General features: G+C 35.9%; 1 protein-coding gene across 1 annotated transcript in view; it reads right to left on the minus strand.

Moving 5' to 3' along the window:
* The window catches only part of DYM (dymeclin), a 359,526-nt gene that overhangs the window by 257,274 nt on the left and 84,334 nt on the right, over positions 1-17,918 (minus strand). Inside the window, exons 6-8 of the mRNA XM_012642636.1 lie at positions 8,350-8,475; positions 6,313-6,455; positions 4,337-4,398 (exon numbers count right to left, since the gene is read on the minus strand). Coding sequence (XP_012498090.1) covers positions 4,337-4,398; positions 6,313-6,455; positions 8,350-8,475 — 331 coding nt within the window. The remainder of the gene's footprint in view (positions 1-4,336; positions 4,399-6,312; positions 6,456-8,349; positions 8,476-17,918) is intronic.

The raw sequence follows: 17,918 nt of genomic DNA on the forward strand, positions 1-17,918 counted from the left end.
AAAAAAAAAAAAAAAAAAAAAAAAAAAAAAAGAATTAACCATTAATTGCCTTACTGACTATACCAAAGATTACCAATACTACTGATATCTTTGATTAGTTTGAAATATTGGAAATATTATAATTCAGGTTGGGTCAGCATCAAATCTTTTCTTTATTAAAATCTTTAATTGGCTAATTTTATAAACAAACTGTCAAAAAAAAACAAATATAATAGCCTTTCGGATAAATTAGTAAGAAAGGGTACCACAATGATTGTTGTCAAGAGAAGTTCATTTAAGAAGGAGAAATTTCTTGTGGGCAATATCTATTTAACAATCAAATTTTCCTTTTTTAACTGTCATTGGCCAAATTTTGCACCACATAAAATGACAGGCCAGTTGGAGAAAAAGCAAAATCATGGCGGCTATATTCAATTTAGTCAGTTTTTCACAACATTTTTAATATAAATTTGAAAGTCTGAGCAGACCACAACAATATGAAGTTCTTAAATTTTTAAACTGTCTTACATAAATTCGTCCAGGATTTTCTGATCACTCGCTGTTATTCTAATAAAATCAAAATAATTTTAAAGAAAAGAAATTTAAACTAACAAGCACCAGCAGAGCTTCAGTGCAGAAAGCAAAAGTAGTTATTTACATAAGGATAGATGTTGTATAGTTTTAAAAGTGATTTTATCTATAGTATCTCACATTTATTCCTCACAGTAACCCCATACAAAGTGTCTTATATTTATCAGCTTTGTAAATTAGGTAACGAGATTTTAAAAGTTGAACAACTTGTCTAAAGTCACGCTGAGCTGTGACTACATCCCAAATCTTCTGATTCCTATCTTCATGCTCTAAAAATCCACCCTTATCTGCCAGAACTTCCAGCAATGGGAGACAAGAAAAGGCAACCAAGAGGTCCCTAGGGTATAATCCAGAGTGAGACATGGGGGTTAAGGAATGAATTCACAAGAGGCTCCCCAGTACCTCCTTCCACCAGGGGGACTACTAGCTCCAGTTCTGTAAAGATTCTTGTGGGTATGTCCTAAAAGTCAGAGGAACTATAGGAATCTTCATTAACTCTAAAGTCTCCTGCTGGAAAACCCAGGCTACTGCCCCACAGCAAATCCTTACCAAGTTTCCAGGGAATGAAATCTATTCTATATGCAACAGTCACAAAATCCCTAATTATATTTATTTTTATTGTTACTTTACATGTGACATCTATAGAAACACTCTGCTCTTCACATAGGAATTAAAATGTGTCACTCCTCTCTCAATATGGCACCAAGGATACAGCCCTAAATAAAAGCAGAAAGCCCCCAAATATTTGTTTAATGATGATCTACAGCTAAAAATAAAAGCAAGTCTTATTCTTTGGCGGGAATTACGGGCCACACCACATCTTAAATCTCACTGAGATACACTGAAAGGTCTGCACTTTCATATATAAAATCTGAAAAGGAAAGATAGGACATAAAAGCTACAAGTATGGACAAGATTTAGATGATAAAATAAATAATAAATGCAATAACTGAATATTAGCACCCAAAAGAGTTCATGTACATTTATATTAGATTAATTTTTTAAAAATAGTGTCCAGAATCAGGGAGGTTGGAGTTCTAATCTATTTATTCCATGCTAGAGTACTGCACTCGCTGTCGGACTTCAAGATTGATCCTGATAAACAGGACCTCATCAGTAACAGAGGGCAGTAAGAACAGAAACCGAGATCATACATGGGAAGGGCATCAGTTAAATCCATTAGAGCTGCCTCAAAACAATGTATTTCCTCAGTAGTTAGCAGTATTGGCTCAACCAAGTGCCATGAAGGGCTCACAGCAGGACAAATTCAAGCACTGGAGAGGGAGTCGTACCACATTAGTGGTTCCGAAATGGACCGGCTATATCAAAATCATCTAGAATGCTCACTGAAAATGTGTATCGCTGAGTCTCACCTCATATCTAATGAATTAGGAATTCCAAGGTCTAACTACTATGCACGTGTATTTTTTTTAGAAGTATGTCAGGTGGTTCTGGAATTCTATGATTCATTAAAAAGTTCATTTAAAAATTCATTATAAATACCACATTAATTAAAACTGTGGCGCTTTTTTCTAAATAGTAAAGTCATACCTAATTGACTCTTTCCATTTTGTCAGCATATTAGAGGAATATCTAAACTAAAAAACTACAAAGAGAAAAGAAACAATTTTTCTGCCAAATACTGCAAAATTATGAATATAGGTTTGCATGTATTATAGATCTTACAAAATAATGTATTAATACATAATTCATTCCAGTGAAAGAAATAAATCATACTTGACATACTTGAAAAGGCTTTTTTTTTAAAAAAAAAAAAAAAAAACAAAATCTATACAATTTTCATTACTCTCATTTTAAAAACTTACTAGTGGTAATTAAAAGGTATTAATAGTTCCTCCAATTATTTATTACATTCTGACTGAACTCCATCCGAACACTCACTGTGTACTGCAATGCCAATAATAAAGGCGTGTGCTCCACCATGGAGCTTCCGATAGAGTAGTTACAAGAAGTGAAGCACATATGATGCTATACTTAATTAGGAAATTTTAAAATACAGAAGGAAATCTCCATTTCCTTATTATTACTGAGGTACAAACAAATTCCTACCTCATTTGTTTTAAGGGTAGTTGAATGTTAAATTTACTGAAGTTGGTTAACTGCACTGTGGTTATGTAAGAGATATCCCCTTTTAGGAAATATACATTGAAGTATTTAGGAGTAAAGGGATATGATGTAGACAACTTACTCTCAAGAGGTTAAAAAAAATCATGTATGCATATGTGTGTGATATAGGATGAAAGAGAGAGAATATAAATGACAAAACATGGGATAAAATGTTAAAAATAAATCTGGATAAAGTTATATAGAGGTTTTTATAATATTTTTAGTTTTAGAACTTTTCTACATGTGTGCACTTATTTCAAAATGAAAAGATTTGTAGAAAGTAGAAGAATGGAGATAAATGGGGGAAAAAAGAATGTTGATCACTCTTGAAGATGGGTTATGGGCAGATGGGGATTCATTCTTCTACTATGTCTACTCTGTACATCTTTAGAGTTTTCCATAATAAAACATCAGAGAAGAAAAATAAGGAGTGTATGAAATCATGTATGTTAAGTGGCTACTACAGTGCCTGGCAAACAGAAGACTCAGTAAATGACAGATACTATATAACTGAGTTATAACTGAGTTCACATCTATCTTGAGTGTAGACAAGTATTCGCTTTTGGTATTTAATTATACACAAGTATTTACTGACAGTCCACAGATGTAGGGTGCTCTCCTGGACACTAGTAGACACCCATGCAAGTCAAGAGCAGCTTACAACACTCGAGACTCAAGTGATCACGACCACGAAAGGCAAATCAGCAAAAAGCTCAGGAGTCAAGGAACTGAGCTCAAATACAAGCCAACATCATCTCTTTCCTATGTAATCTTAAGACAAAATAATGCAATAACTAGGAACATCTCTTCATCTATCCTATTAAGAGTAAAACCATCTATTTCAGATAGATGAGCTTGCTATGAAAATGAAGTGAGATGCTCAAAAAGTTGCTCTCTAAACTCGCGTTACATAAACGCTAGCTTTCACTGTGTCGTACGCAGAGCCAACGTGGGGAGAATGATGAGAGTACGTAAATAACTAGAACACAGAGTGTTAAGTGTCACAAGAAAAGATCACTAGAGGGGCAAAGGAAGTCTTTATGGAGTAGGCAGAGCTCAAGAAGGACCTTAATGGAAGCATGGGCAGGAAATCAAGACTCAAAAAGAGGAGAAAGTAGGACTTGAAGTTATGAAACACTCAAGAGAAGGCATGAAAAGGCAGAGTGTCAGGATGCAACAAAGTAACAGAATCTTTCCTAGAGTCTGGGAAACAAACAGTAGAATAACCAAAAATACATCTGTAAAAGTGAGAAGAAATTGGAGAAGGCCTTGCCTGACTCTTAGGAGTGTCCAGGCATGTGGCTCACTAGTCATCCGGACTCCAGTTCTACTGAAGGATTATTCTCTTCTCCTACCAGTGCCAACAAAACTTAACTGTCCAAAACTGTGAACTTTTTTTTTAAATAAGGCACTCTGTTTCAAAGGAAATAATTTAAGCAAAACATACAAAGTACATACTGCTATAAAAGGAAATGCTTGCTATATCCAGGAAAAATTTAATCCCAATAAAAACGAATATAATTCAAAAGAGTTTATAATTTACATTTGGCTTTGGAATGTAAATTTTTTCAATGAGGAACTTCCAAGTCATATTTTTCTCAAGCCAATACTAAAGTAAGAAAATTCCTTAACTACCAACCAAAAGATCATCAAAAGTGATCACACAACTAAAGTCAAATTTTGGCAGCTTGATTGACTTTCCTGGAATGTAGTTTAATTTAAAATTACATGACTGTGATCATTTTTACATTTCATTTTGCCCACGGTTAGAGAGCTGTGCTTTTTACGAGAGTGTCCTTTTGTTGTTTTTTATAATCCTTTGAGTCGGATACTGTGAAATAATGAATCCATAATTACTCTATTTTGATTTACACTTTCATATGAATAGTTTTATGAAGACTTAGGAAGAAAGCTATGTAAAATATCTTGTGACTATAGTACACTAAAAACCATAAATCTATTTTAACATGCTTCACTGAATATTAAATTTTTAAATGGTGAGAAAAAACACCATAGAAAGTTATGTGGAAATAATCTCAGAGATCATCCCCCCCAATCAACCTTACCGTTAGATAGACAAGGAAACTAAAAGCTAGGAAAATTAAAGGAATTCCTTATAATATGCTGCTATCTAGTCAGGAACAGCTCCAAAATTTAAATTCAAGTTTTTCAGCATCTGAAACGCTAATGACACCATATTCAATACTGGGCCTTCCTTTTGATATGACACATAACTAAAAGAAAAATCAAAAACTATGTACAGATCTATGCTTCCTTTAAAAAAGACAAACACTGCCAAGTATTCAAATGTTTTAAAGAAAGCAATTATGAACTTAAACTGTCTCCCCCAAAAAAACTTCTAACCATATCAGAGTATTGAAAAATACTCAGCTTTAAATACTCATACCAGTTTAATAATCAAAAAAAGAAAACACTAACAGATTAATTAAGCCTTCCCATGGGACACAAAAAGTTATTCTTCATCCGAAATAATGAGAGCACTGGATAGGAATAACTCAAAGGAACCTATGCAGGTTTGGCATTCTACGTAGGCTGCTCAGCATGAAGGGAGAGAGAGATCACAAATGTGATTCAATTCATAGTATCAAAAGAAGTCAAAGGAAGACAAATTTAAGACAGTGGTTTACTGATCAATTCCTTAAATCAACAGAATAAGTCTACTATTTTTTTAAGAGGTCTTTGAATCCAAAGAAGTTTCCAAGACTTATTATCTAATAAGTTATCCCATAGTGTTGCCATTTCACAGCAAGCTGATGTCCCAGGCTGAGTGTGGAGGGCACATGCCACACCCATAATTCAGCTGTGGAATCAGCTCCACCTGAACCCTGCACTACGTGATTAAGCAGAGAGCAAGAGTAAGGAGCACCCAGGCAGACCTCACAAATGCCGAACTGTCACTCTAGTTTTCGTGTCTTCTTCAGAATAAAGCAAAAGTTCCATTTATATAACCTCAAGTGACCAAGGCCCTCCATGCTAACAACGGGGAGAACCAGAGGTGCTCTTGCACTTCTGCTGCCTTTAGGTGTGAGCCAGAAATGAGGACTTATTGTAAGGTAGGGATGAGCTTTCTTCAGTTATGAAATCTGCACCCAATTGGAAAAACTCAAGTTTGTGCCACTTCAGAGTTTATTACAAAACTCTTCAAAATGTGCTAATTTGACACTGAAAAAAGCACTGAGTACAATAGGAAAACTACACTTAGTGATATAAAATCCAAACCAAAAAATAGCCTAAAATAACCTAAAATAAAAAGATTTCCTCTTATAACACAAACAGAAAAAAGTTTCTAAAGGCTTAATTTTAATTTTATTGTATAGCCAGAACTCATGGAACATGCATATTTATGCATAAACATTCTTCCTGAAAAACAGTGTTTTGTAGGTAAATAATCTATCATTACAGCATATATTTAACATAAATCACTGCACAGAATGGAAAGATTAGTATTTTAATTACTTTTCATTTTCACATTTAGCCAGCTGTGCAGATTCAATATAACTATTAATGGCAGCAGCCAAGTGAACAGAATTTACTATGCCTAATTAGACAAAATTTATGTGCACCAAGGAACTGAAAAAATCTGATAAGACTTACTTGCTACTCCTGATGCAAGTCCATAAAGTAGTCCTCCCCCATCCGACTGCTGAGAAAAAACATGGGCTCCTGGAGGAGGCGGCTTTTCTTGTCTGATAAAGTTATACAGTAAGGTTTTCACAAGTTTGCTGGTGTACGGAAGACTACACAAAAAGGAAAAAAAAAATCAAACTTACATTAGATACAGGGGTCATCTAATTCTACATAATGGCACATAAATAATTCTGCTATTAATAGTATCTATTAATACAAAAGAGTTGATAGCACAATTCAAAGAAATCTAGCACTGTCACGTAACGGCAAAGATCATGGGCTTTAAGATCAATTTTGAGGCTTAATTCTGACTTTGCCTCTTATCACACCATAAGACGTTGGTCAAATCACAAACTCTTGAGCTTCGCTTACTTTATCTGTACTCTCTATAACATGGTGAGATATTATAAATTTTGTGCATAATACATTACGTGGCACCTGAAGGAACGCAGTAATACAAAATCAGTAGGAAAAGCGAGAACTAAAAAATAACAAGGCTACACTTTTTCAGTATGAAATTATTCAATTTATTCAATTACTCAACTGGCGATCAAACAACTCCTGCAATCTAGAGTAAACTTTTTACGACTCTTGAATGCACTATTTATTGAGCTTTTTAGACAAAGCTTCCAAGATGAATGACAAAAATCAGTAAAGAACATACTATGGTTTAAATATTTGGCATCACAGTGATACTATAAAAACCTTACTTAGAAAATAAGAAGACTAATATTCTCTCTGACTATTAAAAAGGCAACTTCAACACTTTCAGCATTGCAAGGAACGAAGTTCACAGCACGGTGCACACAGCCCCACAATGCCAAGCACTACTTCAAACCAAGCTCATTTTGAGTGTCACTGTCAGAGAGGATTCAGGTGCAAACCTTCCGATTCCAAAGCCCATGCCCTTTCCCTCTTATCAGTAATTTTCAAATGTTCAAAAAACATATGTGCCACAGGTATATCAGGGTAGCAAGAGGGATGTGGAGATGGTAAAGCTACCCAGTACCTAAGAACTTTAATCCAGGGTACTTCAATTGGATTTGCTTTACATGTAAAGTTTTGTGAAGATTATGTGAATACAAGGTAGGGTGTGTGCATATGTATTATTTAATATTTTTCTATTCCCATCCCCGCCCCCTAGGAGATTGTAAAATTCTGCTCAAGAGCATAGCCCCACAGGCTAACACATGCCTGGTACGCGGTCAGCACACAGTATTTGTAGACTCAATGAAAGTAGGAACATATAGTGAAGAGGCTGCTGGAGTAGTCCAAACACATGGTGATGGGACATAAGATTACAGTACAGCAGTTTTAAAGGGACTGGTGAGAGGGGGAAGATACAAAAGTAACTTGAGTAAAAAAATATGACTTGACTGCTTAGACACAGAGAATGAAGGAGAAGAAAGAAAAAGAAAGAGGATTTAGTGTTTCAATTCTGCAATGCAACCGCTAGAGAAGGTAACAAAGCTAGGGAACAGGAAGGACAGCGGGGATAGGTAGATTGGACAGGAACACAGGATTTGATTCCTTATGCATTGGATTTGAAGTAACGACAGAACAATCAGAGGAAACATCAATGCTCGGATAAGAGGACAAGACTAGAAATACAGGCTGGGTGCGGTGGCTCATGCCTGTAATTCTAGCACTCTGGGAGGCCGAGGCGGGAGGATCATTTGAGCTCAGGAGTTCGAGACCAGTCTGAGCAAGAGCGAGACCTTGTCTCTACTAAAAATATAAAGAAATTAGCTGGACAACTAAAAAATATATAGAAAAAATTAGCCGGGCATGGTGGCACATGCCTGTAGTCCCAGCTACTAGGGAGGCTGAGGCAAAAGGATTGGTTCATCCCAGGAGTTTGAGGTTGCTATGAGCTAGGCTGATGCCATGGCACTCTAGTCCAGGCAACAGAGTGAGACTCTTGTCTGAAAAAAAAAAAGACTGTAAATACAGACTTAGACTTACACAATTAAAAAACTAGATATATTTAAAATAGAAACATACCATGGACCTCGCATCAAATATTTGTGGCTGATGCTCTGTCGCAAAACTTCCTTGTGGAAGAGTTGGCAGGAAAGGAAAACCACCATTGTTGATATCGCTTCTACTGATATTTCATATGTAATATCTCTGGAGAAGTGGGAAGAAAACAGAATAATGATCACTTTGCAAGATAAAAGATATTATTCTTTTCTAAATAAACTGCACACGAAAAAACTCAAATCTAAATATTCAACATTTTCAGGTTATTGAAAAATAACATAAAAATCAAATCAGGCAAAAAAACAAAACTCTTTCCCAGTCATTAGCTCTTTTATTTGGGTCAGGTATCCATTATTTCCCCGTTTTCCATTTCCCATCTCCTATTAAATGACAAGTTGCCAGCAGTGTTCTGCTTTGAAGATCCACTCTAGACCTCTATGATCATCTCTGTTTAGTAACAACACGGAAACAAATACTCAAACACTGCACAACTGAAGAGACCACACAGTGTAGGGAAGAAAACAATGCCTTTTGGTACTAATAATCACTTTACAACCTGAACAATGGTACACCCTACAGATCTTTTGTCTGTAGGGTCCATTTTCTCAAGGCCAACTTTGCATGTTCAGCAAAATATTAACAGTAAATAAATTATTCCTGTTTTATTAAGCATATTCCTACTATGATGGACTACCCTGTCCTCCCCAGATCATTAATCCCTTTTAGAAACAAATCTTATATCAAATAAAAAGGAAAAATTTTAGCTGAGCAAAAAGCACAAACAGGAATAAATGTTATCCAGGAATTTTCAGTCACTGCAGAAGTTTAAACAGAATTATAATGCGAAACAGTAACATGTTAAAGACGAGGAGAGTAGAAACCTCAACAATACAGCAAAGAGAGCAACAGCTCCAAAAGAATATCAAAATATTTTTATAAAACTGAAATATTCATGAAAAGTTCAAAGAAAAGTACTTAAACCCTGCTTAAATGAAGGTTTATTAAACAAATTAAAGATGACTTGGATCCAGAGCTGGACAAGCTTAAATTCTACCAGATATTGTAAGGAATTATTAGTGATGGAGATGTATTTAAAAAACAAAGTATACAAAACACAAGAAGAGGCCCAGGCAATTGACCTTGCCGTGTAATGAATAAATCTGTTCTACTCAGAAATCTAACTTTTAAAGTATTATGGAACAATTCTCTCTCCTGAAATTTCTATAATTACTGTTGAAATATTAACTACATAAAAAGCAATTCTTGTATTTGTTCTTATTCATGAACTGAATAAAAGACAAACCAGATGTTTCAGGTCATGTTATGATTCATCAATGGTGATTTCAGTGCTCGGAACCGAAAAAGATTGTGTATTGTAATAATCATTCGTTCGTATAGCCCGTGCCTGTCAGGAATCCATACTCTCGTCAATTGGCTAGGCTTTCCAGTCGGGTCAGAGTTTAAAGTCAAATCCCGAAGTAACAAATACCTTGCCACGATTAAAGCCTACCTAGATAGGTAGGTAGATGACTACCTCCAATACATTTGCAAATAAATTCAGTCATTGCATCAATAACCAATAATCAGCTATAGCTGTTTACAATTTAACAACTTATTCTATGTCCCAGATCCAGAAACAAATTGTTTTAGTTTGTTTAAAGTAAAAACTATGACTATTGAATACTAGGTCTAATAACCTTGGGGAAAGAGTGTGTGTGCAGAACAGAGGGTTGCTCTCCTCCAAAATGAATTGGGCCAAACAGAATCACAAGTGGGAGAACAGAAAAAGTGTTAACCCTTGGATCAATCATCCTCTCTTATGACGAAATTTTGTATCATAAATGGTACTAAAGATGACTGATATTTTTAAAAAGTCAGCTTCAAAATAAGAAAACCAAATTTGATTTCTGCCGATCTGGGAAAAAAAATGATATAAACAGAAAAACCTATGAAATAGCCATTTAAGAAATACATTTTAAAGATACACATGAGTATAATGCAATTACTCATCAATTGCTGCTTCCTAGTTACTATGTTCCCACATCTCCCAAGACCGTGTGATGGCTCCAACTTCCCCTTCTGTGCCCAAACCACTTGGTTAACTCACAGTCATCACTCAAGACTGTGGACTTCCCCGAGCGCGGTGGCTCATGCCTGTAATCCTAGCACTGTGGGAGGCCGAGGCGGACGGATTGTTTGAGCTCAGGAGTTCGAGACCAGCCTGAGCAAGAGCGAGATCCCGTCTCTACTAAAAAAAAAAAAAAAAAATAGAAAGGAATGTCTGGACAACTAAAAATGTATAGAAAAAATTAGCCGGGCATGGTGGTGCATGCCTGTAGTCCCCGCTACTCGGGAGGCTGAGGCAGTAGGATCGCTTGAGCCCAGGAGTTTGAGGTTGCTGTGAGATAGGCTAACACCACGGCACTTACTCTAGCCAGGGCAACAGAGTGAGACTATGCCTCAAAAAAAAAAAAAAAAAAAAAAAGACTGTGGACTAGCTTCACCCTTCCAGAAAACCTTCCCTGACCCACCAGGGAGGTTAACGGGGTTCCCATTGTATATATACTTTAAACACCATTATTATGATGCTTTTTATGCTCTGTAGTCTACATCATATAATAAACATGTTGAATTAAAAAATTCAACTGATAGTAGAAAATAAATGAAAAATATAATAAATCATGGCTTAAATATTAACTTATAGAACGATAAAATATTTAAAGAAAATACAAGGATTGGGGTTACTTCCATTTTCAGCAGTAATGGACAGGAAATTCGTAAGAACTTTCCTGATGATGTCAGCAAAAACCACTAGGGGGCAGAGGGGGGAAGAAAGGGCACTTCCTAAAAGCATCAAAGAGCTAACAAAATATTGAAGGATTATAAGGCCAAGATTTAAGGCACTAGGAAAATCTAGAGCTCAGCCTGACATTTGGAATTGCTGTGGCCCAGGGCATGTTTACTGACCCATAAGAGGTAGCTAGAAATCTGAGTAAGGCTTTTGGCAGGGTTGAAGGTCTGGGGGACGAAAGCTGGAGTCCAAGGGTTCAAACCCTGGTAATCTATAACAATCCAGATCAAGCAGGTTCTACTTAGTAACATCACCCAAAGGCCCATGCAGGGAGGGAAACTCTGTTACCCTTTGCCTGTGCTTCAAAGTTTGCTCCAGTTGTCATAATTTCCCACCACAGAAAAGTGAGAAAAATGCACTCCAAGGCAAGCGTTTTTTGGGTTTTTTGTTTGTTTGTTTTTGAGACAGACTCTCACTCTGTTGTCCAGGTTTGAGTGCAGTGGCACTATCATAGCTCACTGCAGCCTCAAACTCCTGGGTTCAAGTGATCCTCCTGCCTCAGTCTCCCGAGTAGCTACGAGTATAGGTGCATGCCACCATGCTCCGCTAATTTTGTTTTGTTTTTTGTAGAGACAAGACATATTGCCTGGGTTGGTCTCGACCTCCTGGCCTCATGCTATATCCCCCCCAACTTGGCCTCTCAAAGTGCTAGAATTACAAGTGTGAGCCACCATGTCTGGCCATTTCTTTTTAAATAATGTAAAAGCTGCATGTATCACTTCTTCTGGTACACCCAACACCTAGCTACAAGGAAGCCTGTGAAATGTCATCTCTACCGGGAAAGCCATTGTCCAGCTGAGCTCCTAATATTAAAATAGTAAAGAAGAGGATAATGAGTTTGGGGGACTACTGACAATCTATGACAATTTTAAGAAAGATGACCTCAATATGAAGTTGACATTTGAGCAAAGACTTGAAAAAAGTATAGGGGCAAGGGAAGAGTCTTCCCGGTAGAGGGACAAGCACATGCAACGGCCCTGAGTTAAGAACATGCCTAGTATATTTAAGGAACAGCACAGAGATCAGTGAGGCTAGACCAGAATGTGTAAGAAGGAGAGTAATAAGAGATAAGGTCAAAAAAGTAGTAAGAAGTCAGTTTATAGATCCTAAAGCCTAAACTCGATGAAAGATTGATAAATTCAAATTGTTCAAATTCGTTTTTAAAAATTCATCATTTCATAAAGAAAAATATACTAAGTCAAAAGGCAAACTGAAAAAAATATATGCTTTAAATTCATGTCACAAGGGCTAATCTTTCTAATACAAAAAGGGTCTTAGAAACAGATACAAATAGAGGCTCCAATACAAAAATGAGCAAAGGATATGAGCCAAAAAAAAAAAATGTTAATAGCCTTAATGTCTATCAATAGGGGAGTGTCTAAATACATTTTGATATTGACCTACAACAGAGTATTTCTAGTTTTAAGGAACAATGAGTAAGGATGTAGAAAAATTGAAACCCTCATACATAGCTGGTAGGAATGTAAAATGGTGAAGCCACTACAGAAAAGGTTTGGCAGTTAACCCAAACTGTTAAACACAGAGTTACCATGTCACCTAGCAATTCTACTCCTAGATGTATACCCGAAAGAACTGAAAACATATGTCCACACAAAAACTTATAAATGAATGCTCATCGCAGCATTATTAATAATGGCCAAAAAGTAGACATGTTCATCAACCGATGAATGGATAAACAAAATGTGATATATAGATACAATGGAATACTTCTCAGCAATAAAAAAAAATGATGTACTGATAAATGCTGTAACGTGGATGAACCTTGAACACATTAAATGAGGTAAAAGAAGCCAGACACAAAAGCCACATATTGTATGATTTATATAAAATGTCCAGAATAGGCAAATCCATAAGACAGAAAGCAGATGAATGGTTGCCAGGGGTAGAGGGGAGGGACAAAGGAGGAGTGACTGCTAATGAGCATGGAGTTTCTCTTTGGGGTAACAAAATGTTCTGGAATGAGACAGTGGTATGGGTTTCACAACTTTGTGACTGTACCCAAAACCATTCAATTGTATACTTTGAAAGGGTGAATTTTTTGGTATTTGAAATATATCTCAATAAAGTCATTATTTAAAAAAGAAAAATGAGAAAGCTCTCTAAATGCTTGTGTAAAATGACTGCCAGGATAGACTTAACTGGAAAAAGACCAAAGTTCAAAACGATATGTAGAATTTCCTGCCTTTTGTGTGAAAACAGGGTGAAATAAGACTATATTCATAACTGAACATACAGATGCTCCTTGACTTATGATGGGGCTACATCCCAATAAGCCCATCGTAAGTTGAAAATATTGCAAGTCAAAAATTCATTTAAATACATCTAACCTAACAGACATTAATAGCTTAGCCTAGCCTACCTTAAACATACTTAAACACTTAGATTAGCCTACAGTTGGGCAAAATCATCTAACACAATGCCTATTTTGTAACAAAATGTTGAATATCTCATGTAATTTATTGAATACTGTACAGAAAGTAAAAAACAGAATGGCTACACACGTACTTGAAGTACAGTTTCTACTGAATGTCTATCGCTTTCACATCACTGTAAAGTCAAAAATCTTAACTTGAATCATTGTTAAGTTGGGGACCATCTGTGTATTTGTGAAAAATTTTAAGAAAATGCATAAGAAATCAAGAATAGTGGCTAATTACGGAGGCAAAGGGGAGGACTGGCAAGATGGAGACATGGATGAGAAGGGAGACTGTTCACATGCACTTTTATGTGTTGGGATTTTGAACAATATAAATGTAACACCTATACAAAAACTAAATTAATCAAGAACTAAAAACAGAAGGTTGCCATAAACTTTTATCAATTAAAATCTGATGATATATAGAAATAAGAGCAAACAAAAATCTAAGTCACCCAAATTGCATTACGATATGCTGTAGGAGTCACTGATTCAAATTAGGAAAGTTGGGATCTGCTTCTGAGTTCTCTATTAACTCAGTCTGTTCAACAAATAACTTCTCTGGTCTCAGTTTTCTTATTTGTAAATAAGTACCTTGGGCAAGATGATCTCTAATGTCATTTCCCACTATAATTTTCTATAATGCTCAAAAAAAGGAATTCAAGGCAATGTTAGATTCTTGTGAAAACAAAATTAAAAATATATTAATTGAGCTATTTTAAGTGCCAAATAATCAGGGGAAAGAGCCAGAGAGGCCAATACTTGAAAGAAACCAAACTTCTACCATGCTGAGTGCGGTGGTTTTATAAAAGATGAAAAATGTTTTAAGCCAACAGATCTTTCTTGTTTTAATGTCCTTGTATAATCTTCATAAGATTTTCATTACACAATCACCAAAACAAAGTCAACTTTAAAAAGCCAAAATATTGCTTTGGCTGCCATATTATCCCAAGAACTTTCCACCATCTGGTCTGGAAATGTCCTAGAACAAACTACTGTTGGAGCAAGTTATTAATTTCATGTGAAGAAAAAAAGACAGGCGCCATGACCTTGCACTGCTCTGCTAGGGCACAGTGGAACACTTGGACAAAGACAAAAGCCTTCATGAAATGGGTGTTAGTGTTGGCTAAGGACAAATTCAATGAATACAGATGAAAAAAACATCCTCCTTTGACTTACTATTGGATAAGAAACCTGATGGTACTGTAAATGGAACATAAGTTTAATAAAAACAACCGACAAGTTCAAAGGATTGAGACAAAATTTTCAAAATATCAATGTCATGCCAACATGGAGGTTCTTAAAGTCAAATATGAGGAAAGGCTAAAATGTGGTATCATATATTACAAATACTGTTAATAATAATGTGTTACTATGTTGTTTACTTTTAAAAGTTAACAAATCAAGGACATGATAATACTCCTCATTTATAAAACTCTTAACACTAGAAGACAGTACTTGAGAGTTAGGAGTTCAGAAATCTGGATTCTAGTCTCCCAATAGCCACTCATTACCTCTATCAACCACCTTACTTGTCAACTTCATCATATATAAAAACTAAGGGGGTGGGGTGGATCACAGAGACTCAAATATCCATTCCATGTTTTTATAGTTTATCAAAAATCAATACTATACTGTTTATGTAAAAAATGCATCAAATGTTTAAAATACAACCAGAGATCTCGAAATAAGTGAAAGTTCAACACGAAAAACAGCTTCTAAAAATATCCTTAAAAGATAAATTGACAGGCAGATTGATAAAAAGGATACATAATGACAAAGCAAATATTCCAAAATTGTAATAATTATAGAATGTACATGTAGTTATGCCAACTCAAAAGGTAGTATTCATAAACATGAAATAATCAGAGAAAAAGCTCTCAGAACTAAAAATAATTGCTAAAACTTCATCAAAAGTTAGAAATGGCTTTTCAATATATGAAGAGAGGTTCAACCTCACTTGTATGAGAAAATGCATTATAGAATCACAATATAATTTTGATTTTTAACTTACAAAAAATTTTATAACATACAATATTAGCAAGGTTCTGTTAAAAGATTTTGGTGGAACTACAATCGGTATAATCTTGTTAGGGGATAAATTTTTACCATATTTATCACATCTTTACCAAAATTTAAAATGTGCACAATACCAACTTTAAGATACACATAATGGCTATTATCTATATACATTAATGAAGTGAATTTATGTACATGAATGTCCATTTGAGTATTGCTTATAACAGTACAAGATTGGAAATAAACTAAACAATTTATAAGGGACTCATTAAATAAATGATATATTCATACAACTCATACATAGCTACTAAGAAAAAAATCAAAGAAGGGCCAGGATTGCTATAATCCTAGCACTTTGAGAGGCTCAGGCAGGAGGATCACTTGAGGCCAGGAGTTCAAGACCAGCCTGGGCAATAGCAAGAGTCTGTCTCTACAAAAATTAAAAAATTAGGGCTGGACGCGGTGGCTCATGCCTGTAATCCTAGCATTTTGGGAGGCCGAGGCGGGCGGATCCTTTCAGCTCGGGAGTTCAAGACCAGCCTGAGCAAGAGCGAGACCCCGTCTCTACCAAAAAAATAGAAAGAAATTAGCTGGACAACTAAAAATATATAGAAAAAATTAGCCGGGCATGGTGGCATATGCCTGTAGTCCCAGCCACTCGGGAGGCTGAGGCAGTAGGATCGCTTGAGCCCAGGAGTTTGAGGTTGCTGTGAGCTAGGCTGACGTCACGGCACTCTAGCCCGGGCAACTGAGTGAGACTCTGTCTCAAAAAAAAAAAAAAAAAAAAATTAGCTGGGTGTGGTAGCACAGGCCTGTAGTCCCAGCTACTCAGGAGGCTAAGGCAAGAAGATCACATGAGCCCAGGAGTTTGAGGCTGCAGTGAGCTATGAGGCCACTTTAGTCCCAGCAACAGGGTGAGACCCTATCTCAAAAAAAAAAAAAAAAACTGAAGAAGATCTATAGCTACTGATTTGGAAAAAAATCAAGTTGAGAAAGTGGAAAAAAATGGGGCCGGGCACAGTGGCTCACACCTATAATCCTAGCACTCTGGGAGGCCGAGGTGGGAAGACTGCCTGAGCTCAGCAGTTCGAGACCAGCCTGAGCAAGAGTGACACCCCGTCTCTACTAAAAAAAGAAAAATAAGCTAGGCATTAAGGAGCACAACTGTAGTCCCAGCTACTCAGGGGGCTGAGGCAGGAGGATTGCTTGAGCCCAGGAGTTTGAGGTTGCAGTGAGGTACAATGATACCATGGCACTCTACCTGGGGGGACAGAGCAAGACTTTGTCTCCCAAAAAGAAAAACAAAAAACGGGGAAAAAAAGTAGCTTAAAGAACAGTCTGTATAGTATGAAACCATTATTGTTTAAAAACTTTTTACACGGTATCACTGCCCCTGGGAAAGGCACTAAAAGATTAGGGACTAAGGGTCTAAAGTGAGAAGGAGACTTACTTTTCATTGTATATCCTTTTATTTGTCTGATTTTTTTTTCCATGTACACATATTACCTATTCTAAAATAAATCAAATATTTTAGTACAGAAATTTTAATAAGGCAAGTCAAAAGACAGAAATCAAACTTCCAACAAATTACAATTTTTTTAAAGATGTATAAAGTTGAGATAAGAGAGAAGTTAAATCTGCAAAGTCTAATATCTAACTTCAACATGAACTTTAAAGATAAGAAAAAAAGAAGGAAAAAGAAATGAACAAATAACATAAAAAAACTCCCTAGAGCTGAAGAATACAGATTTTTTTAACTGAATAAGCAATCCATAAATGAAAAAATATCACCCACACCCAAATACATATTTCAGAATTCTAAAGATTCTAAAGATTCATATTTCAGAATTCTAAGATTCTAAAATCATCCACAGAGGAAAAAGAAAAAAAGCCTACAAGGCAATGATAATCAGATGTCAGAATTCCCTTTAACAATACTAGTAATGTTAGAAGAAAATAAAGGAATATCTTCAAAACTCTAAGGAATAATGATTCTCAATCAGAAATTTATACCCAGCCTAGCTATTATTCAAATACAAATATAGACATGCAAGGACTAACACTTTCTTAGAAAGCTACATCAAGATGTGCTCCATAAAAAATAAGGGAATAAACCAAAAAAGGTTTTAAAATTTATCCAACAAACAGTGGAAGCAACCCAAGAAAATAGTGAAGCGAAATCCCAGATGACACAGCTGCATGATAGGCTTAGTTAGAATTCAACAATCTAGATTGAAGCAAGGGGACTGAGGACGGCAGTCTCAAGATTAGATGTAGAGCTTT

Source organism: Propithecus coquereli, unplaced genomic scaffold, assembly GCF_000956105.1.
Source record: "Propithecus coquereli isolate 6110/MARCELLA unplaced genomic scaffold, Pcoq_1.0 Scaffold181, whole genome shotgun sequence".
NCBI classification, from domain to species: domain Eukaryota; kingdom Metazoa; phylum Chordata; class Mammalia; order Primates; family Indriidae; genus Propithecus; species Propithecus coquereli.